Genomic DNA, 21,969 nt, shown 5'->3' with positions numbered 1-21,969 from the left:
TGGCATTTGGGGGGTGATCAAGTGGCATCTGCATCTCTGGTCTAGATGGAGTCATGACAGTGCAGGATGGTAGGCCCTGGATTGCGACTCCTCGATTTGATGATTGCGGTCCAATGGGTCTAGTTGCTGCCGGGGTAGAGAGTGATGAGTGGTGATGACAGTTCAGCTTTGACAGGGTGCGTTTGGCAGGGGATTGCTCCTGTTTCAGGAACAGAGGCAGGTGCAGGAATATCAAAGGACGCGGATGCTTCTTCCGTTTGAGGAATTTGTGGCAACTGCTGACGTGCACTCGTCGGTGGGAGAGATTCGCTTGCTAGGCCAGGAGTTTCTGTCGTTGTGTCCACGGAGGAAGGTTTTGATTCTCCTTGAAAATCCTGTGATCTGGGGTTGGTGGAAGGGGACGGTTGCAAATCGGAGGGCTCTGAAGAAACTTGAGCAAGTACATCAACGTTCGTGGCTTCATTCGTAATAACAGCGGTCGTTTCTGCTTTCAAAACAGCCGCCTCCTTGTCCGGCTGGGTGGATGACGAATCTGCATGTAAGCCTGGTGAGGTCTGCGATACAGGCTTCGTGGACACCAGACCTTCCGTTGATGTAGTTGTAGCTGTATCTTGACTAGAGGAGTTGGGGAGAGATACCTCAAGCGGAGAAAGTAGAGAAGAAGAATCTTCAGTATCAGTCTTAGTGGTGCCAATCACCCCGTTTGAGAGTGGCTGGGGTTGGGTGATCCCATTGCCATTGACTGCAGGTGGCAGCGGCTTGTTTTCATCTGTAGCAGTAGGCTCTTCGATTACCTGTGGCTCAGAAGACATGGTTTCAGAAAGCCTCACAGTAACAGTTTTCGTTTCTAGAACCGGATTGCTACTAGATATTAGGAGGTCAAGGTAGTCAGCTTTATTGAACCTATGGTGTGTTCGCGCATTTCAGGGGCGGCAATAGAACAAGATATAGATATAGACGGGATACATAACAGACAGATACAAGCAAATAAATGGGTGGAGAGAGATTGGCCGCTGAGAAAAGGAGAGCACTCACTGAAATAATTCTGCATCAAGAGAAACGTGGTCAACAACGGGCGGTGGTTGGGTCTTTCTCTCCGGGACAACAGTGTCTGGGGGAGGTGTTGCCATAGTCATCAGTGGTGATCACGTGATATGCGACTTAGGGGGTGAACACGCGTGTTGCCCTCTAAGCCTGGCTATTTCAAGCAGCGCAACGGAAACGAGAGAAAAAGACAAAGTGAGTCGGGCTGCCTTGGATGCGGAGGACAGACAGGAGGACTTTTTAACGCGCCGCGTAGCAAACAGAGCAGACCAAGTTGGAGAATGCGCGACCCTGATAAACTTTGCCGGGAGGGAAGTCCAGGGCAGCCCACAATTTCATTCAGATATTGGTGGACGCCTCCTTGCTTCTTTGGACTAGCCCAGGATCCTAGATTAGACTAGACGAGACGAAGTTCTGGTCAGAGCCATGTATAGGAAATACGTATGTATGAAAGCAGCGGAGAGCAGCAAAAAAGAAAATAAAGTAATATCACGAGATACTGGTTAATAGAAAGGAAACGGGTTGCGAAAAAATAGCTTTTCCCGCAAGTATATTGTCTTTTCTGTTGTGATTGTAGATGATCAAAGTTGCTGTTGATGACGTGGTTGAGGATGAAGATGTCCTTAAATAGGGGGTGGTTGGAGGTACAGAAGTGCCAAAGGGAGGGAAAGCAGGAAAAAGGAAACAGAAAAGGAGAGGTTGGAGAAATACGCGATTTTATATTGCCAAGAAAGTTGACGGGGGAAAGCTTGTGGTCACGTGCGTGTGCAGGTGACTCAGTAGTAGGCGGCGGAAACGGCCAGGTACATACACCACAGCGGATGAGTGAAAGAGGAAGACAGATGATTGGCTAAGAATGAATGAGAGGAGAGGGATCAAAATCGGCGGAACAAAAGGTGAGGCGGAGAATCCCGCTGGAAACCAGATAAGAACAGCGCAAAGAAACCCGTGGATGCCCGGGATCGGGGAGAGGTGAGGGAACTCAGGTTGAAGGGGACGTGCGCGTTAACGTGGGTATTGTGGCAACTGTCAAAGTTGCACAAAAATTATGAAGCCCTCGGAAGATCCAGGGCAGCGGAAAGACAATAATAATACTGTGTGGGGAAGGAATACAGTCACAGGAGTAATCATAGTCATAATATGCTGCTTGGGTCGAAATACAGGCAATAGCCGGTGGCAATAAGGGAGAGAGGAGGGACAATAATACGAACAGGATTGCTAGGCTGACAACCGCAGTGGTGGTCGCAGGCCGCCGTGGAGATAAAACCAAGAGTGAGATTCCAGGGTTGCTGTTGGGTGGCGACGCTGGGGGAGGCGGAGTGAGTCCGTGGCGATGGGCGACAAGTGCGTGACCAGAAGACGCGAGGCGAGGCGAGGCAAGCGAAAAGAGAGACAGAGGAAACAGAGGGGGGGTGCTAGAATCCTTAAGTACGGGCAGACCGCTGGCTGCCAGTCCGTGCCAGGGAACCACAGCAGCCTGTCCCGCTAGCTTCGGATGACGCTGCTAAGGGCGGCGATCCATCCAGCTGGTATTCTGGCCGTGTTGATTGGCTGTTACGCGTCATGCCGGTCTTGGCTCGCCCGCTCATTGGTCCCAGCTTCCTGCCCTTTCCGAATCAAACGCTCTCCATCCCTGTCGATATTCTGTAATTTTATCAGTATTTTTCTGTTTTTGGTATTTCTCCACTTCTTCCTTCCTGTTTGTTCTGGGTCTTAGCGGCATACCGCGTAATTATGCCGCCATACGTCCATCTCGAGACATAACCGAATTTTACAAGTCTTGCCACAGCCACAAAGCTCATTTTATGCTTGATGCGACGCCTGTACGATGGCTGTATTCGCGTATTGATTACTGAATACAATACAGGCAATCCCCTTCCGATATACTCCCATATATACGGCTGTTTTTTTTTTTTTTGGGCACCGACGCATCAATCTCAGAGGGTGATACATGAAATATTAACAACCCCTTACGAGTAGCTTGCAAAAAAATACCCTGGAAAACCCCCAACAAATTTTCGTGGCGTAAATAAGGCTAAACCGTTCATCACGACCAGCCGGGATTTTTTTTTTTTTTTTTTTCCAGTTCAGTACTTCCAGGGCTTAACCCTGATGCTTCTCCGTTCTTGGACAGTGTGGCTTGCTGACGGTGTAAATTTGTTGCCAAATTCGGATTCGTGCCCACACGGGTGCCCGAGGCAGACCAATTGTTGCTTAGCTAATACACAAACAGGCGGATAACTTGGAATGGCCTAATATAACTCTCTAACTAACAACCAGCCCCTAGAGGGTTGGACGCAAATCAGAGGCTCGGAAACTATTTTCCGAGCAACGAACTAGCGAGATATAATTCTATCTCATATATACACATTGAATACTAGTATATATCCCCTTTTCTAGAAATGGCTTTGCAGGATTTCGGGAAGTCAACGAGCAACTAATTTAACCATATCCAATTATTCCACAGACTGGTCGTTTGCAATTCCCCAACGTCAAGAATCATCCAGATCTATCAAGGATGATCCAAACTCTTCTTTCACTAAGATATTTATTCCTCCCACCCCCGTCTCTGTTTGTCCGTGCGTGTCTGCATATTTGCCTGAAACCTACATATGCTCTCGCATAGTTGCACCCACAGCCATCATGCCAAGGTTGACTGAAGCAAAAAGGGTATGACAAAGAAAAAAAAAAAATAGGCAAGAAATGCAGACGGCAGCTAAGCATTGCATGCTCCAATGTCCTCCCGCTGCAGTGTGGCTGCCACGCCACAGTCCAATGAATGCAGATGGATAGCAGATTGATGACATCGACAAAATGCAGGTCTCCTGGGTTCCTTGCTCCCCAAAGGAGTTTTCTTCCATTCTTGCTATCTTCCTTGCTTTTAGTTTTGGAATGGGTGAGCGCATCTAAGTGACTCTTGTTACTGTTAGAGGACTTAGTGATAAGAACAGTGAATGAGGGCTTGTGCACAATGAAAACATCGCCAGGGGGACCGCCTGCGTCATGACACGCCAATAGCGCTGTTTGATTGTTGATTTCTAACATTGCCTAATCGTTCTGTGAGGCAAGAGGAACACCAGGCCCTATGCTGGCTATCAATGAAGAAACCAAGGGGAAACGCTTCAATATACAACAGCGTACAGCACCGGCATTGACGCGCGTATGCCGTATATATGTACAAGCAGCATTGAAGCTACTGAGGTAGGCTCATATGCGTACGATCGCCTACAAGCATGATCGGATCAGGAAGGCCTTGCAAAAGAGTTTAACGTATCTTAACCCTTGTTGGAATATCTACTGCAACTGACCATGGTGCCGACAGAGAGTTACGTGCTTTTGGCGGCTATTCTATCGGTATGAGTCCGCAGAACGTCGTATGCGATGAAAAGGGATATATATATATATATATGTATATGTATATAGGAAATCACCATTCTGGCTTATCTTCTGCTCAACATCCACTCGCTCGTTCCTCACCCCTTTTCATCTGCGAAAAGGAAGCTTCCAGAAAGGAAACAATAGCATCAATGCCCTCTGGTTCCCTTATCCAGTGTCCTCCATTCTCCGGTCCGGAGTGTTCGACCCAATCCACACACATTCCGATCTTGGTTCAATTTTAAAGTGCCCGTCGACCGAGCTCAATGTTAATCCACGCATCGTCCGTTCCATCCAGTATGGAATGGGTGTCAACAACATTCTCTCGATATCAGCTAGTTTAGTTCCGTGAGATTTCTCACATCCGATGAGATGAGGGGATATTCTGAGACCATCCATTTCACCTTTGTTCCACCAGCGACGTCTTCAGGCGGGACATTTTGCTAAAAGTCTTCCTCGTCGGCCATGTTCGCAAATGAACGCCACCCCAACATTCCAAGAACACCCAAATCCACCAATACCCCCTTTGATATGGCCGGATGAACGTAGCGATAGCAACCGATGCCCATAGTGTCGACGTTATGCTCCTACTTGGCCCTTCAAGGATGACCTTTTCAGACTTCCCAACGAGAAGCTCAATCCTCCCCTCTCCTTCTCCCCCCCTCTTCCGAGTCTACGCGACATAGAGCGTGGATTCTTGCAAACCATCATCCACCAGAATATCGTTTTGTTCTTCGTCACTGGGATTTTGCCAGCGAACGCACTTCGAACCAAGATCTCAAGTCTTCTTTGAACGCGCAGCTCCACCGATCTCCGGATGTGTGGAACGCTCATCAACATGCAGGAGAGCTTGTTGCGAAGCTCTTGTTGGTGGAGGATTTGGTATCGAAAAGCTCTTCTCCAAATTCGAGCTGTTACTGTCACGCCCGCAGAAGAGGATGACTGTATATGTATGTTTTGCATTTGGTTCGACGATATGAGGTGCAAAAAATGCCATTTCTCGTCGGTGCCATTTATCCCCCGATCCTTTGCAGGCGGCGGACTTGAAGTAAGATTTTAGGAAATAGCCAATGCAGAGGATCGGTATTTCTATAAATTTCCTGGGTATTTGTAACATATAACATCGTTAGATATTGTGGAAGAGTATGGGTAGTTGAATCGTTCAGCTTGTCATCAGCGAACGAGTCGTCGTCCACTAATAGAAAAAAATATGCATTGGGCCGAGGACCCAGCAAGTGCTTTCTTTCTTTTCTTTTCTTTTCCTCTCTCCATCCTTTAGGAGCTTAAGTTCAAGCATTGATACCCATTTAATCCACTTGTCTGTTGTAGAGCCCTTTCTCAGCCCCAGAATAGCCTTTCTGCCCCTGGGAACACCCGACTAATCGGGTTTAGTGCCTTTCGCAGCCAGCTTTGACATCCTACTTCACGCTAATGCAGATCCGGCCAAGCGCCTTTTTTTTTCCGCATCAACTTTTTTTCACACACGCAAAACAATCCAAGCCCCGGTAGGACATGCGATGGGAGAGCGAGGAAGAGAGAGATAGAGAGAACGATATAATTTCACCGTGCGGGCGGATTTTGCTGTCCATCCCACCCTATCGCTCCGGTCCAACTTCCCGGCAAATTGGCATCCGTCCTCCTCTTCAGACAGAAGACTCCGCTCCATCCTTGCCATTTCCTCTCCGCTCGATTATTAACTACCTCCTTGCCGCTTTCACCCTCAACATATCTAACACCAAACCATGGGGATTAAAAAGGCCTCAAGAGGCCCCGTCTCGAAAATTTCCTCAGCTACAGCCCCCTCAGCATCCCCTCCCACCCTCTCTGCAAATAAATCTTCTATCCTCCGCTCAGCATTCTCCCCATCCGAGTATCAGCTGGCGCTCTTTGCATCCGTCATCCAGGGTCTTGACTCCCAGCACCTCCGCGTCCACGAGATCGGTTCCGGGTGTCTGCAATGCGAGCATGCCGTGAATCCAAGGGAAGCCATCACCTCGCTAGATTGGGGCTTCTATGGCGATCCTCACCACCGAGATCGCGATCAACATATGAAGAAGAAGCGCAAGCGCGGGTCATCCGGTGTAAATGGCATCGCTAATGCTGATGGCGGGAATTCGGGCAATGTGGTTATTGCGTTTGGTACCAGTACGTCTGATATTCGAATGTACTCGCCAGCCGAGGACAGGATTGTTGGAACGCTTTCGGGCGGACATGAGAAGGGCATTAGAGATTTCAAGTTCACGGTGAACACTCCCGCGGCTGAGGGGTGGAGTATTGGTGGTGATGGGAAGCTTGTACAGTGGGATCTAAAAGCTGGCCGAAGTATACGGTAGGCTTGCTTAATTCCTCCTCCTCTTCTTCTTTTTTTCCCCTCCCTCCCACTCTACTTGATCAAATTTTGTTTCGTTTGTCTGACGACATCTTATTTTCTCCAGGGTTATTTCTCTACCATCAGCTTCTGTCTCCGCTCTCGCGCGGCCCGTTCCGTCGAATCCTCCCATTCTTTGCGCCTCTCAAACGCCCTATCTAATAGGCCTTGAGCAGGAAGGCATTGACGGCGTGGTTTCATTTAGTGCTATGAAAAATTCCATACATACACTAATTCCCTCTTCCACAGACATGGGAAATCTCTCAGAGCAATTTCTTGCTTCTGATTCCGACCGTTATATCAACATTTTTGATTTGCAAAAACGGAAAATCTCAAATACGCTAGTCGCTGGGAGCGAAATTGAATGCTTGGCGTTTTATCCGGCCTCTCAGCAGGGTGGTCACGCGGAAAATAATAAGAATTCTACAAGGTCGAATCAGTTGCAAAAACAGCTTCTTGCCGCAATCACGCATAGTGGTGTTATTGAACTTTTTCCTAAACCCTTTCACCAAGTCGAGTCCCTCGGTTCCGCGCACAGTCTGAAACCGCGGGGGAAAGCAATGACACGCCGTGCGGAAGCTGTGATTAAGATCGTCAGACCGGATAAGTCTCGAACAGCGGTGCCTGCCGTTTCGGCTAGCTTCCAGGGCCCGGATCTAGTCGTTGCGTGGGTCGAAGGCGGTGTCAACTTGGTATTTGAAAGAATACGTTGGCAAGACGAGGATACAGAAGAACTGATGTTTCAGGGGGAAAAGGAAATCGTGCGTGGCAAGTCGATATCTATGCTCGGATCCACAATGATGAACGGAGTCAAGCATGTTGGCAGGACACAAGTAGATGAGTCGCATACAGTTGTGGAACAAGGCGGGGCTGCAGAAAACATTCCCCTGGAGGACGAGAGTGAGAAACAGAAAGACAACAACATATCGAACCCCAGTGATGATGACGAAGAAGACTCCAATGAAGAGGATGTAGAAGACGAAATGGAAGCGGAAAAGGAAGAAGCAGAAACGCCCAAAAAGGCATCAGCGTCAATAACATCCCATACACAACAGGAAGACGTCAACATGATGGATGCCGACGCAGAAGAAGGCGGCGAGCCCTCCTTCGGCGAACTCGTCCGCGCCCATGCTGCTGAACCCATCGACGTCGAAGCGGAGCTGGACGACGCAGACGCAGACGCAGACGCAGACACCCACACCCGCGCCCTATCCTCAACAGCCAATAAGCCCAACACCACCCTCCAGCTCCCCGCCGGCATCTCCCTCACCACCGTCCTCTCCCAAGCCCTCAAAACAAGCGACAACACCCTCCTCGAATCCTGCTTCCACACCACAGACATGAACATCGTGCGCGCCACGATCCAGCGCATGGACTCGTCTCTCGCCGCCACCTTGCTCCAGAAGCTTGCTGAGCGTCTCTCCACCCGCCCTGGACGTTACGGCCACCTTCTCGTCTGGGTGCAGTGGACCTGCATCGCCCATGGCGGCTCGATCGCGGGGAGGCCGGAGGTGCTGCGCAAAATGACTGCGCTGTTCAAGGTTATGGACCAGCGGTCGGCGAGCTTGTCGTCGCTCCTGTTGCTGAAAGGGAAGCTCGATATGCTTGATGCGCAGCTGGGGCTTAGGCGGAACCTGCAGCGGACTGCTGGTGCTGGTAGTCGTGGCCGTGGGAGTCATGGTACGGGCGTGCCGGGTTCTGAGGAAGATGACGATGAGGACGTCATTTATGTTGAAGGTGAGGAAGACTTGGTTGATAGCGGGGACGAAGAAAGCGGTGATGTCCGGCGCGTTAAAGGCTCCGCTGCCGCTATTGGTGTGGCTGCAACTGCCGCGAAACGAGGCGTTCTCGGTGCGGATTTCAGTGATGGAGCAGAGGATGAGGAAGATGAGGACATGCCTCTAGCTCTTACCGGGGTGGCATCTGGCGATGATGAGGAGGAGGACGAGGATAAGGATGGCGAAGAGGAAGGGAGTGAAGATGAGGAGGTGGAGCTGTTTGATGACGAGGCGGATGAATCTGAGGATGGAAAAGGGGCTGATGAGGAAGAGGACGACGAAGAAGAGGATGAGGATGAAGATGAAGGAAGTAGTATGGCGGACTTTATAGCGGGTTCTGAGGAAGATGAATCTGTCGACGACGACGAGCCCGCCCCTGTGCCGTCGCTGTCATCGTCGTCGAAAAGGGTCAAGTCAAAATTGGGAAAATCGCGGAGATAGATGTATAGAGCCATTTTTTCCCTCTTGAAATTTCTACATTTTGTTTTTTTTTGCCTTCCGCGCTTTATTTTTTGCAAATCTTTTTTTTTTTTTGGGGGGGTTTTCTCAGCAGCGGTATATTAAAATTTGGCTTCTTGATGTATGCCAGCAGTGACTCTCTCGCATTTGCATGTATGTATGTATGTCCCGGTCTCTTGGTTCGTTTAGTATTTATTCTCTAATCTCCGGATATGAGATTTCAGCTTAAAGATATTTTCGATATAAATCCTAGTATAAATCTGAATCTACACATCTGTTTTCAATTCTCCTGCCCCGGGAAAATAAGTACAGTATATCAATTGTTCACCCCCGCCGGTTGGCAAATACTAGATAAAATGAGGAAAATAAGGAAACCGTCCTGAAAACCAATAAAGATAACATTGATTCCATATCACTAGCTATAGCTTAGGTTCAAAGAAACGAAACTAATAATGTCGAAAAAAATAGGCCACGAGAGAACGCTGAAGCTTAGAACAGGCTAGGCTTGCCAAACAGAGCCGACCTAAGAAATGTTCAAATCCTAGGTCTGTAAGTAAGAAAAAGTGAGAGAATTGATAGGGCTTAGACACGACCCAAAATGTATTGGGAAATTATCTAATAACCTCGCTCCCTTCCCGTTCAATCCCTTCCAAACTTTCCAAGATAGCACTCCCACCCAACTGGCCAGTGGCTCCAGCCGTACTCTTCCGCGGCCCACTCCACACCTCATGGAATTTGACGCATTCATCGCTAGAGGCGACTATGATGCATCCTTCCTCCGCAGTACGGGACCACCATGTACCCCCTTCCCGATACGCGACCCGGGGTTTTGTAGTACTATTTATGGATGACTCGGGGGAAATAGATCGATTGGAATTAGTTCCCATTGCGGGGTTTGGCGGTGCCGCTACAACTGTAGAGATGGACGATGATGTTGATGGCACACGCTCCTCCCCACCTGTGTGTGCTATATCATTGGGACCTCCGGGGTAGCTGATCGCCCACAAGGCACGGCCGCAATCGAATGAATTGTCAGAGTCGGTACTCCCGGGTCCACTATCAGAAATTGGGTTCCAGGGGATAGCTACAACTTCCTGGCAACTGGGCCATGCAAAAACAGCCACACGGAACGGATGTTCCGGTTGCGCATATCCAAACGTTGCTGCAATCTCACGCCGTGTCTTACTCCAAATGAGACTTGTCACCTGAGCATGGACGTTGATCGTAGCCAGACAAGCGCCTGAGCCTGTATGGAAGAAATGGATGCATCGATCATTTGAGCCACCCCCAGTGGCTAAAAGCGATGGCTGCCAAGGCGCAAAAGCGATTGCCTTCACCGCAGCAGAGTGCTGAAATTTGTGCCTCTGTCGGTTGGCTGGTATAAAAATAGTCTGATGCTGCCTAGATCCTAAATTTCCTGTTTGCCTTGAGGCAGGATCCTGCGCAAATCCAGATGAAGACTCACTGCTCAGTGTTTGAGATATGGCAACCTGATTAATCCGACCCCAGTCGAAAATCCGATTCAAATTAGGATGGTATGGGAAACGAGAAAGGCCACCACGGTCTTGGGGCAATGTTGGTGGATTTGTCGTCTGCTCTGAGGAGTTAAGTTGTCCACTCGTATCATCCTTGCCAAGAATATCCTGGATGTCAAACAAGAGGCACGCGTTATCATTGCCTCCCGTAGCGAGGTATTTACCATCGGGCGACCAAACCAGGCCGCATATTTGCTGGGTATGTGCAGAAATCTTTGCGATCAACGTTGTCGCCCCATTCCACCCATGTCGTTCTCTTGATTTCGGATCCGGCCATTCTACAGAATAATAAAACACGTTTCCCGCATCGTCTCCAACAACCAAATCCTCAGTATCAACAATCGATCCTTGAAATCGGACTGAACGCCTTTTGGTGGTGGCTTGTTTAAAAGAGACGCAGGAAACCGAATTAGGTTGGTACAACTCAAAGCGAACATCGGTCTCGAAAGTACTCCAAAGGGAAACTTGACCGCCATGTCGACCAACAGCTAAAATGCTATTACCCCCTTGGGGTGAAGAAAAGGAAAGAGAAGTCACATAGTTTGAAGCAAGGTGGGGCGCTAAAGGAGGATATTGCACACCGAGGAGCTCTGACCACAGGTACACGCGGCTATTCAGCCCAACGGCCAACATGCGAGCAGTATAAGAATACGCAAGCGTAGAACAGTAGAAATCATCACGCAGAAGAGGTGCATCGAGAACTCGGAAAGGCGTCGATGGAACTGCGGATCGGGCTGGCTTAGTTGCGCTTTTCACTTGTACTATTGGTTTAGTTGAGTCAGCTAGGATACATCTCTTTGGATAGAAGATTTAGGTCTTTCGAATAATGGAGAGTGAAGCGTAGAGGACGAAGAAGAAGACGAAGGGAGAGCGCCAGAAATACCGGCAGGGTACTGTGGAAATGGATACACCTAATACTCACAAGTACTGCTATCGGTTCTCACCCAACTGCTTTGTCTCCAAACATATGGAGAATACTTCCCGCGTTGGGAAACTTCTGTGATATTTCTCGGATCCGCAAACAACGAAGCACGGCCAAAATTCAGTACTTTAGTTGCCTGATCGATATCCAAAGCGGTTGCAAGACGAGATTCATGACATTTGAGATGTTGGGCATGCGTATCCCTGTTCAGAAAGTTGGCAATATACATTGGCGCATTTGTTCCAGTTGAAATGAGTCCCCCGTGGCCATCGTGAACACCTATGGGCGCACTCCCCGTTGCGGCAGAAGCTCCTCCCACGTTCCAAACGGCGCCCGCGCTGATCTGTCGATGGCTTCCGCGACTAGCTGGCCTGTTATTCCTCGCGTAAACTGAGGTATCACTAACATGTCGTGGTAGATGATGAGGAGTGTCTCTACGGTCCGGTGATCGGCCTGACCTAGAGAGACCCAAGCGACTCCTTGCCTGGTATGGTGCAAAGGGGTCTGTCCTAGGGTCTCGTCGCCGGAGCAGTTTTTCCCCGGGAGAAAGCAGGCATGGATTTTTACTTAGGCGGAATGCAGGCACATCTGTAGCATACGGCTCACGAACTGGGATAAATCGATCTGAAGTCAAGAGTCTCTTACAGGAGACTGGTGACGGACTTCTGATCAAGCTCCGCCTTGTATTAGGTGCATTGAGTAGGCTAGAAGGTATCGGGCCGTGATCTACCGCGACAGCAGCCGGTTTCCTCCCTTGAATAAAGAAGTTATCGCTTGAGGGGCTGGTGGTATTGCGGCTGGATCCGGGACTGGTAATTGAGTTTAGAGTGGAGGAAGGAGAAAAGTCCGAATCGAACTGAGAGGAAGCGGGAGTAGCCGAATCCGAAGATCGGGCTTCTGGGGACACTGCGAAGTCAGGTCCAGAGATTGATTGTTCAACAGAAGAGTCATGGAAGTGAATTAAGGAGAGACTATAACCATTCCTGCTCTGTCTTAACTCTTCAAGCGACTGGGACCTTGAGAGCATTGCTGCCGCCCTGGCAGGGGGGAAACGAGGGATCCACCATCAAGTGCTAAAATTGAAAATGCAACGAGAGGTGGTTGAGTACAAAGGTAATAAAAACGACAAAGAGAGGAATCAGGTATAGCATTAAAGATAATGCGATGTATTGCTGTAGCTGGATGCTGTGTCTTATAGAAAGGTGTCACTGAGTGCAGATTGAGGTTGATTGAGCTGCCACCCAGGCAATGCCATTTCAACGGTCTCGTCTCCAGGACTGGCATCTCCCGCCTCGCCCTCCATTGTAGCTGCTTGTTTCCCGCTTGTTAGGTTCCTGGAGTTTTTCGTGTTTTTGTTTGTTTTGAGGTTGAGGTGGAAGCTGGAAGTCGTTACCTATGGAGCCGCTGTCACGTGCTGATAACAGGTTACAATTAGCTGATAAGATTGCCTTTTGCTTTCCCGCAATTCGCTATTACATGGATCCAGACCTTACGCCTTCTCTGTCCTCGACTGCAGGTATAGTTATATATACAATATACCGAATACTAATTAAATATTTCCTATGGCAAGCGTAGGTTTGCCTAATTTCGTCATACCGAATGTGCCAGCTAACGCCCATATGTATTTTGACTAGCACGGAGTTCCACGATATGACGCTTCCATGCAAAGGACGGAGGCGGCATGGCAGAAAGAATCCCAGAAAATACAGACATATAATGAACTTGTCAGCATCGTGAATTCGCAGGTAAATGCTCACTCTTTTGTAGAGACTGCAGACTACATGTACATGTACTTGACAAACTAAACTTGCCGAGAACGGCAACTAGAGAGCAGAACACGATTTCAGCACGGAAGCATTGAACAAAACTTCAGAACTGCTCACTAAGAATCCAGAGTATTATACAATATGGAATACGCGGCGCCTAATATTACAGCACCAATTCTCCAAAGCTACGTCTTCTGGAGAGGGAGGTGGCGATGGTCAAATTAAAAACATCATCAAAGCCGATCTCCAATTTCTGTTCCCCCTTCTCCGGGGATATCCCAAGTGCTATTGGATATGGAATCACCGCCTCTGGGATCTAGAGCAAACTACTCTTCTACTTCCGACTTCTATCTCCCGAAGTTTCTGGCAGGAGGAGCTTGCGCTTGTGGGCAAATTGCTCAGCCTGGATAGCAGGAACTTCCACGGCTGGGGTTACCGTCGACAAGTTGTATCGGCACTCGAAGAGTTAGCTTCCAAGGATGACGAAAAAGAAGCTCATAGCGAGGACGCATGGACACCTGCAAGCATGGCGAAGGCTGAGCTTGACTACACAACCAAGATGATTGGTACCAATCTATCCAACTTCTCTGCTTGGCATAATCGAACGCAACTTATTTTGCGGCTGTTAGACGAACAGTCTGCTAGTGATGAGGAAAGGAAGAAGATGCTCGACAGTGGTAAGTCCGTCTGCTGGTTGATAAACCGAGTTTGTCCACTAGACTGGATCAATTGTTAATTGCTAACGAGAGAACATCCTTCATTCCTGAGGGGTATTTAGAGCTGAAATTGATCCATCGGGCTTTAATCGACCCATATGACCAGTCGTTGTGGTTCTATCACCAGAATTTGATGTGCACTTTTGACCCTGCGCTGGCTTCGGGGACAATGGCGCCGAATCTTACGGATATTGAACGGTTAGAATACCTGGAGAACGAGGTTGAGGCTATTACTGAGATGTTGGACGGAGAGGAAGACTGCAAGTGGATTTATCAGGCTCTAATCAGCTGTGGGGTGGTTATTTGTCGCGTCAAAGGGGTTATGTCAACGGAAATGAAGCAACGGATCTCTGGATGGGTATGTGAGTTGAAAAGGCTTGATCCACTGAGGCAAGGGAGGTGGCTAGATTTGGAGGCCTCACTGAACCTGTAAGGGCGGCGATGTTTCACGATATTCCAAAGCACGTAGACAACTAGATTTCCACAGCATGAAATACACGGCGGCATTGGAATTTGGATTGTTGTAAACCAGCAGTACATGGCTTGGATTAAAAAGACGACCTCTATGTGCGAGGAATTGGTAGATACCAGGTCGCCAAATCGTATGGAAACCAATAAACGGCTCTGGAGCACCTAGATTGTTACACATCCTTGTTTTTCTCTTAAACTGGAGAATTGTTCGACCTTACGGACAAAGAGAACGGCAACAAAGCCAAAAACAAATGCATTTGATGTCCAACTGTTGGCAAGTAATCACACACGCATGAAGAGGCGGTTAGCGATTTGGCCACTGAGGAGGGGGACTTCAGACATGTCAGTGACTTCAAGTTGTTATGATATGACAATAACAAAACCAACATCTAAGAGATCTTCGCGGTTGAGGTTTCGAGGACGAAGCTGATGTATAATCCCCGAATTGGTAAATTGCAGCATGCAGGTCGGATTAATATACAACCACTACAATCCCCCCCGCAAGAGCCATTGGTTATATACTAGGAGAATTTGCCAAACTCAGGGCGCCGTAACTAACGCAGACGCAGAGAATCAGCATATGTATTTCCATAGTTAGGCAGCCTGCAGGTTGCTGTTTCAAACTCCCAGCCTCTAAAGCATGATGGGACTCAAAAACGGTGGCGGATAAGACACTAGACCTCTTAGCTCGTCTTTAATTGCAGATGTTTCAAGATCCCTTCCTGGTCGTCACTCTCCCGCCGTCAGTCATGACAATGGATGGTTTCGCCGGTCTGTAGCAAGTCGAGGCGAGTCAACTCGAGGGTTCTTTTCTTTTTCTCCAAACACACCGCCGTCGTCGTCCACCAACAACCAACATCAACGCCTCGCCACAGAGTCTAACCGTGTCAATCCAAGGCCCTGTCTGTCCCTGGCGATCTTCGTCCTTTTCTTTTCTTCTTCTTCTTTCTGGTTTTCGCTTCAGTCTTGACTGATTGACCGATCGATTTGGTTGTTGAAACGCCATGCCTTGAAAAATAGCCTCCAGTGCAAATTTAGTAAATAAATAGTAGCTGAAGGCTAATATTTTTCGCGGCCAGGCCTGAACGTATATCGTTCGCCTTTTCCACCCTTACTCTATCGTCCATTGGACTTAGTCTAGTCAATCTTACTATCCGAAGTGCTAAGGATTTATCCAATCTGGCCAAATTGTCTATGGACGCTACCTCCTCTCCTCCAAAGCCCACATAGTTACCACGCTCAGCAAGGGATATTGTGAACGACGAACTTTACTACATGCACACGACCAGCCATGGTATCCAGCAGCGCGGAGAATACGGACTATGAAGCTGTGGGTTACAACCCCCCTCAGTTGCTTAGAAATAATGCTGCTAGATAAGAAGCTAAAAGTGAAATGAAATAAAATTAAAATAAAATGGATTGCTTATTGTATTCTTCTCCTAGGATGCCTTCGAAGACGCACAGGATACTGCACCACGTCCTGAATCCCCACTTCCCCAAAGCGCTACCCGTTCTCTAACCGACCGTCGACCTTCGAACGGATCTCTGACCACCCCCCGAGCCACAGTCCATCCTCCCTTGCCCATACCTGAACGGAAGCAGAGTGGCCATGATGATACGTTGTCACCAGTATCTCCCGTGGGAGATGATACCCCGAAGAAAAACAAACCCTCAAAATCGCCCCTATTAGCTGCTCACCGTCTCTCCACAACATCTCTTGATGAAATCAACTTGGCTGCTCCGAAGGAAGGGAATGGGGATGAGAAATCGCAGCAGACATCCCCCGACTCGTCAAGTGGCCCTCCTCCCCTTCCCTCAAGAGAATCCGCCAAACAAACTGGGCGCCTCCAGGGCTTCTCCGCTTCCCTTCCCTCTGTACCGTGGGGACCCCCTCCAGCAACCAAACATCAATCACCAACAACCCAATTAGCGAATCCCCCACAAACCTCGCGGAAACTTACTAGTCCGTTTGCCTGGCTTTCGCGGGCTAGCTCTGGCGGCAAAGATATAAAACCTTCCTCTGGATCGGGGAATAGCCGGAGAAATACCGCGGCCTCGATATCGACAGTGGGCAGCAATCCTGAATTGCTGGCCAGGTTACAAGAAGGTAGTGATGGGGATTCCGCCAGCTTCGATTCAAGGAGACGGAACAGCTTGAGAGACCAGTTCAAATTGCTGAGAATGCGGAACGAAGGTGTTGCCGATGAGGCAGCCAGTATTACCTCTGCCCATGATGAGGGCCGTGCTAGCACCATTGGAAGCCCAAAAAGCGAATCTGAGAAGAGCGAAACTGGACTTGCTGTTCCACCTGCACCATCTCCTGTGGCAACATCACCAGGTCTGCCTCCAACTGTCAATCCAAACCTAGCGCCCGGCACTGTCTCTGGTATATCATCCTCCGCAACTGATGCCTCAGCTCCTGTCGATTGGGAACTGTGGCAACATGTTGTCAACGTTGGACCGGAGGCTCTTAAGGGATCCAATGCGGAGGAGTTGAATGCTGCTATCAAGAGAGGTATTCCACAAACGATCCGTGGGGTTATTTGGCAAGTTCTTGCAGACAGTAGAAATCCGGAATTGGAGGATGTATACCGAGAATTGTTAGCGAGGGGCACGGAGAAGGATCGTGATCGCTACTGGAGCATCAGTTCTGCCATAACTCTCAACGGCCAAAGTAACGGAGTTCCGAAGGATAAAGAGAAGGAATCGTTGTCCTCTTCCCGGTCCTCAGTAGATTCTGATCGCTCGAGTCCCACAGTTAACTCAAGCAATGGTGTTGTCTCTCCCCCTTTGGTACCAGAAAAAGACCCAGATCCCGTAATAAAAGCACAAGCAAGTCTGGAGGCAGCTCGAAAGAAAAAAGCAAAGGAGGACGCCATCGCTCTTCAGAAACTGGAGAAAGCTATCAGGCGGGACCTGGGATCAAGGACCAGTTATTCAAAATATTTTTTGTCGCAGCGCAACCAGGATGGGTTATTTGGACTCTGCAAAGCCTACGCGTTGTATGATGAAGGCGTGGGCTATGCCCAGGGGATGAACTTTATTGTTATGCCTCTGTTATTCAATGTAAGTTTTCACTTCACTGCCTTTCACTTGAACGATGCACAATTTTACTATCGTACAATCAACCTAACTTGGATAAAAATAAAATTAGATGGATGAAGGGGAAGCATTTACCCTTCTGGTTAAGTTAATGAACAAATACCGCCTACGAGACATGTTCATCCAAGATATGCCTGGACTTCACATGCGCCTGTACCAGTTCGAGCGCTTGCTGGAGGATCTTGAGCCTGCCTTGGCTTGTCATCTGCGTCGACGTGGAGTTACACCCCAACTCTATGCAACGCAGTGGTTTCTCACCTTGTTTGCATACCGATTCCCGCTTCAACTTGTCCTCCGCATTTACGATTTGATATTCGAGGAAGGGCTAGAGCCGACAATCCTCAGGTTCGCTGTCGCAATCATGCAGCGCAATACCGAAGCATTGCTAGGGATGAACGATATGGCGTCGTTAACTAATTTCCTCAAAGAAAAGTTATTTGATGTCTATATCGACCAACAGCCATCTGCAAGCTCGATTCTCGAGTCTGGCTTCTTCGGCAGCTCTGGTTCCTCTGACAAAGAAGTCTATCGTGCTGATCTCATGGTCCAAGATGCGTGCCTTGTCAAGCTTTCGGATGACATGATCAAAACGTATACTGCAGAATGGGAAGAGAAAGTCCGCGTGGAACAGGAACAGGCAGCAGAGTTGGAAGGGTTAAGGCACACTGTCGCAACGCAAGCCGCTCGCATCCGCTTGCTTGAGGAGCGCGCGGAGAAGTCAGACACGGAGCATGTGCAGCTTGCGTCAGAACTAGTCCGCCTCAAAGTGGAGAATGAGGAGCTACGAGATGCAAATGAAAGTTACAAGGTTGAAGTCGAGGAGCTGAAGATTGTTATTGACCGACAACCTGCCGAGCTAGAAGACAAGTTGCGGACGGAAATGGAGCGGATCATGAAGCGAAACATCGAGGTGCAGAACGAGAATAGGTCGATGGAGGAGCAAATGGCCGAGATGGAGAAAGATCTTGTTGATACAAAGTTGAAGTGGGCCGAGGTAAGAAATACATCTCTACCACTACCTTCCTAAAATTTATTCTTCCTTGTGTGTTCGTTCCTACTAATCAGCCATCCACTTTGATCATTGTAGATGTCCGAAGAGCATGAGAGCCTTAAGCAGAAATGGGTCGATCTACGAAAGGCCCTTGGTTAATATATGTAGTACGGGAACGAAATTCGATCATCTCATCCTTTCCCGCCCCTTCCATGCATAACGCATACACCACTTGCATTATACTCAGCTTCTCGTTTTACCCTCTTTGCACATCCACAGAACATCATTTTGCATCCATTCACATCAATTTAAATATATACGTTCATAGATACGTGACCAATACCTGACTCCATCGCAACGTCGCCGCCACAAGAATTAGCAACGCATGAAGCCAACTGGCATATACAAAGTACGAATTTTGTTTCAACGTAAAACTCTTTTCTTCGTCATCTCTTTTGAACAACCAATTGTGCTTTTTGCGGTTGTCGTCTTGTCCTCCTCCTTCTATTTTCTTGTAATATTCCTTTTCATCCCTCCCCTCCAACGATTGTGAGTTCTTCTTTGGTTTTATGCAAGACCAAGTTTCTCTTATTCTTTCTTTTCCGCCACATAGAATTGCGGAAGTGGGTATGCCGGATATGTTCCCAAACTGAATATCCCGACCCAATCGTTACTTAGCTGATCAAGTTTCTTTTTCTTTCCTCTCAGTAGTTTGTATGTCATCATATGCTCTCCTCCTTCATTCCCTCCGTCTTACTTCTTCGGTAATGATATAAATTTTTTGCTTTTATTATTTGCTTTTCTTATGTTTTCAAATTCGAACCCTTGGCTGTCGTTAAATGTGACACCATGCTTGTATTTCCCTACTTTCTGTCCTATGATATGAATAATATGCCATTTTCATAAACAAACCTTTCCAAAACTGTATTATTGTATGCTTCTTTTTGCTTTTTTTCTTCTGCTTTTGTATTTCTGCTTCCCTGCGCTCTTCAGCAGTGGCCACGTTTAATTAAGCATTCAAGTACCCTGCATAAGAATGCGGAGAAAGGTGTTGCACTCAACGGCAAAGCTAGAATCCAAGTGGGGAAAACATTATAAATGAGATGCGAAGAGGGGAGTGGTGCTAGGAAGGAGAAAATCCTGTCTCTAGATTAGCCGCTTTTCTATTCTATTCTATTATTCTCTTTCTTCTCATCTCTTCTCTCTACTCCTCTTTTCTTCTTTTCACTTTTCCTTTTTGTCTTTTTCTTTTTCTTGCTTTCTTTCTCTCTTTTGTTTTTGTTTTCGTTTTTATTAGTAGCAATAAACTACTATTGTTCCTTCCTATTCCCTACCTGGTAGTTCCATCTCACACCATAGCCAGATGTCTCCCAACCCAAAAAGGAAACAAAGCGGAGGTGCAAATATAACCATATTGACTCAAAGATTTCCCCGCGCTGCCTGCTCCCTCTCAAACGCCTCAAACAAACTTTTGAAATTCCCCGCGCCAAACCCATCGAAGTTATTCCGCTGAATCACCTCGAAAAACACCGTCGGCCGGTCCAGCACATGTTTCGTGAATATCTGGAGCAGGTACCCTTGCTCGTCGAAATCTATCAAGATGTTCAGCGCCTGCAATGTGTCTATGCTTTCGTTGATGACTAGGTTTCCTTTTTTATCGCCATGGACCCCTGTGTTACCGGCATTCATGGCAGCGAGACGGGCGCGTATAACGTCATAGTACGCCGCGGGCACAGAAAGGAACTCGACGCCCCTTTTGCGGAGATTGGTTATGGCGGTGATGATGTCGTTCGTGCGGAAGGCGATATGTTGCACTCCTGAGCCGTTGTAGTAGTCGACGAATCTGCGTGATGACGTATATTAATATACATACATACATATATATATATATATATATATGGTCCGCGGGAGAACGGATATTGGGTCCTCTTTCTTACTCTTCGATTTGGGACTTCTTCTTGCCCACTGCTGGCTCGTTTAGGGGCATTTTTATGACCTCATTGGGCGACGCGACAACAATGGAGCGCATGGAGGAATATCCGGAGCACAGGGACTTGTCATCGACACTCCAGTAACGGTGGAAATTAAGACAGTCTTCGTAGCTATGTTTATGGCCATGTTAATTGGTGTCTGCCCTTTGCTCATTCTATGGAAATCTCATCGAATAGGGGTAGCATCCATGATCAAAGTTGGGGTTTTCATACAATTTCACTGCCATGTCCAGGCCGTTCCACGGCTGGTTCCCGACACAGTGGTCGATTTCGATGAAGTCAATCGGAGGCAGAAGCTCGTTGATCGAGTCCCCTTGTTCCACTCGCACGTATCCAGGCAAGAAGCATCCCTTATAATGGTCCCTGTTGATGAGGGTATGTGTCGTGTCTCCAAACGACTTGATTGTGGCCATCTCTATTTGCCCGCTCCCAGGCTCGTCGCCGCCGATTATGGTAGGGTTCACCACAGAAACGGCGCCATTAGCCACAGCTCTCTCCCACTTAGCTTTAACGTCTGCATTTACCCGAAAAGCAACATCCTTTACCCCATCCCCGTGTTTTTCCAAATGGTTGTGAATTTCATCCAGCAGGGCTTGCTCCCTGACGGATATCTGAAATTTACTTATTTCATCCGTGGCCAATTTCCCACAAACCGGAGAGGTCATAACGAAAGTGGCACCGCTGTTTGCGATGACATACGAGACCAAGGCGCGAGATCCTGTCTCTGGGCCGCGATATGCCACTGGGTTAAAGCCCAGGCGCGTGATGAGATATGACGCTGCCTGTTTCGCATTCCCCACGTACCAAGTGATATGGTCGAAGCCGTAGTACTCCGGACCCAACACGGAGGGCATAATTTCGCCATTCTCGGACGTCGCGGCTGTGCTATCGAAACACAAGGAGGATCCCATATTTGAAGGGGTGGCCAAGGGGCAAGTTTGATAGCGATATTGCAGCACGGTTGAGATGAAAATGGCAAATGGCAGAGTAAGTATAGAACTTCAGCGGGAAGAAGCCAGCCTTATTTATACGCGGTTTCAAACGGCGGCCGTTTTCGATGGTCTGATGGCGGAATGAAATCAATAGAACCGGAGAGAATACGATATGCGTTGAGAATTCATATGATTCGGGAGGAATAAACGCACATGCCCGATGCAGGCAAGCAACGCGTTCATGGACTGAATAATGGGTTCCTGTGGATATATCGGGAGTCTCAGGCCGGCAAAGCCGCTGCGCGACGGTGTTTTGAAGATTCTGAAAGAGAAATTGTCCTGGGATTGTGCGTGGTCATACATGCTCCGGGTTTGATGGCCGAGTTACCACGAAAAGTCAAACTTTGCGCTTAAGAACAAAAATAGTTAGAAGTGGCGTTTCTTCTGGCCATGCAGCAGACTTGGAGTGCTTTTTGTCGGTGGCTCATTTTTCGGATGTCTTTGCCATTCGATATACGG

At 48.3% G+C, this 21,969-nt stretch overlaps 6 protein-coding genes across 6 annotated transcripts; 3 read left to right on the top strand and 3 right to left on the bottom strand.

The window, feature by feature from the left end:
• Nucleotides 1-119: 119 nt before the first annotated feature.
• On the bottom strand, nucleotides 120-1,699 carry HCBG_03483 (uncharacterized protein; the record flags this gene model as incomplete). Its single annotated transcript, XM_045430532.1, has 2 exons — nucleotides 120-864; nucleotides 1,036-1,699. 2 exons carry the CDS (start codon nucleotides 1,128-1,130, stop codon nucleotides 120-122), a joined length of 840 nt encoding a protein of 279 aa, XP_045288675.1.
• A 4,462-nt stretch (nucleotides 1,700-6,161) lies between these two features.
• On the top strand, nucleotides 6,162-9,251 carry HCBG_03482 (uncharacterized protein; the record flags this gene model as incomplete). The annotated part of the gene is made up of 3 exons (XM_045430531.1): nucleotides 6,162-6,564; nucleotides 6,595-6,748; nucleotides 6,855-9,251. The coding sequence occupies 3 exons, from the start codon at nucleotides 6,162-6,164 to the stop codon at nucleotides 9,004-9,006; spliced, it is 2,709 nt and encodes a 902-aa protein (XP_045288674.1).
• Nucleotides 9,252-9,635: 384 nt separating this feature from the next.
• On the bottom strand, nucleotides 9,636-12,784 carry HCBG_03481 (WD domain-containing protein; the record flags this gene model as incomplete). Its single annotated transcript, XM_045430530.1, has 3 exons — nucleotides 9,636-11,320; nucleotides 11,482-12,378; nucleotides 12,691-12,784. 3 exons carry the CDS (start codon nucleotides 12,782-12,784, stop codon nucleotides 9,636-9,638), a joined length of 2,676 nt encoding a protein of 891 aa, XP_045288673.1.
• A 358-nt stretch (nucleotides 12,785-13,142) lies between these two features.
• HCBG_03480 (RAB-protein geranylgeranyltransferase) lies at nucleotides 13,143-14,475 on the top strand (the record flags this gene model as incomplete). Its single annotated transcript, XM_045430529.1, has 4 exons — nucleotides 13,143-13,226; nucleotides 13,309-13,924; nucleotides 14,026-14,321; nucleotides 14,354-14,475. 4 exons carry the CDS (start codon nucleotides 13,143-13,145, stop codon nucleotides 14,438-14,440), a joined length of 1,083 nt encoding a protein of 360 aa, XP_045288672.1.
• A 1,250-nt stretch (nucleotides 14,476-15,725) lies between these two features.
• Nucleotides 15,726-18,686, top strand: HCBG_03479 (GTPase activating protein GYP5; the record flags this gene model as incomplete). Its single annotated transcript, XM_045430528.1, has 4 exons — nucleotides 15,726-15,764; nucleotides 15,878-17,500; nucleotides 17,589-18,530; nucleotides 18,624-18,686. The coding sequence occupies 4 exons, from the start codon at nucleotides 15,726-15,728 to the stop codon at nucleotides 18,684-18,686; spliced, it is 2,667 nt and encodes an 888-aa protein (XP_045288671.1).
• A 997-nt stretch (nucleotides 18,687-19,683) lies between these two features.
• HCBG_03478 (4-hydroxyphenylpyruvate dioxygenase) lies at nucleotides 19,684-21,750 on the bottom strand (the record flags this gene model as incomplete). Its single annotated transcript, XM_045430527.1, has 3 exons — nucleotides 19,684-20,370; nucleotides 20,465-20,629; nucleotides 20,732-21,750. 3 exons carry the CDS (start codon nucleotides 21,427-21,429, stop codon nucleotides 19,947-19,949), a joined length of 1,287 nt encoding a protein of 428 aa, XP_045288670.1.
• Between the last annotated feature and the right edge of the window lie 219 nt (nucleotides 21,751-21,969).

Source organism: Histoplasma capsulatum (genome assembly GCF_000150115.1).
Source record: "Histoplasma capsulatum G186AR genomic scaffold supercont2.4, whole genome shotgun sequence".
NCBI classification, from domain to species: Eukaryota; Fungi; Ascomycota; class Eurotiomycetes; order Onygenales; family Ajellomycetaceae; genus Histoplasma; species Histoplasma capsulatum.
This window is presented reverse-complemented; position numbering and strand designations above follow the sequence as displayed.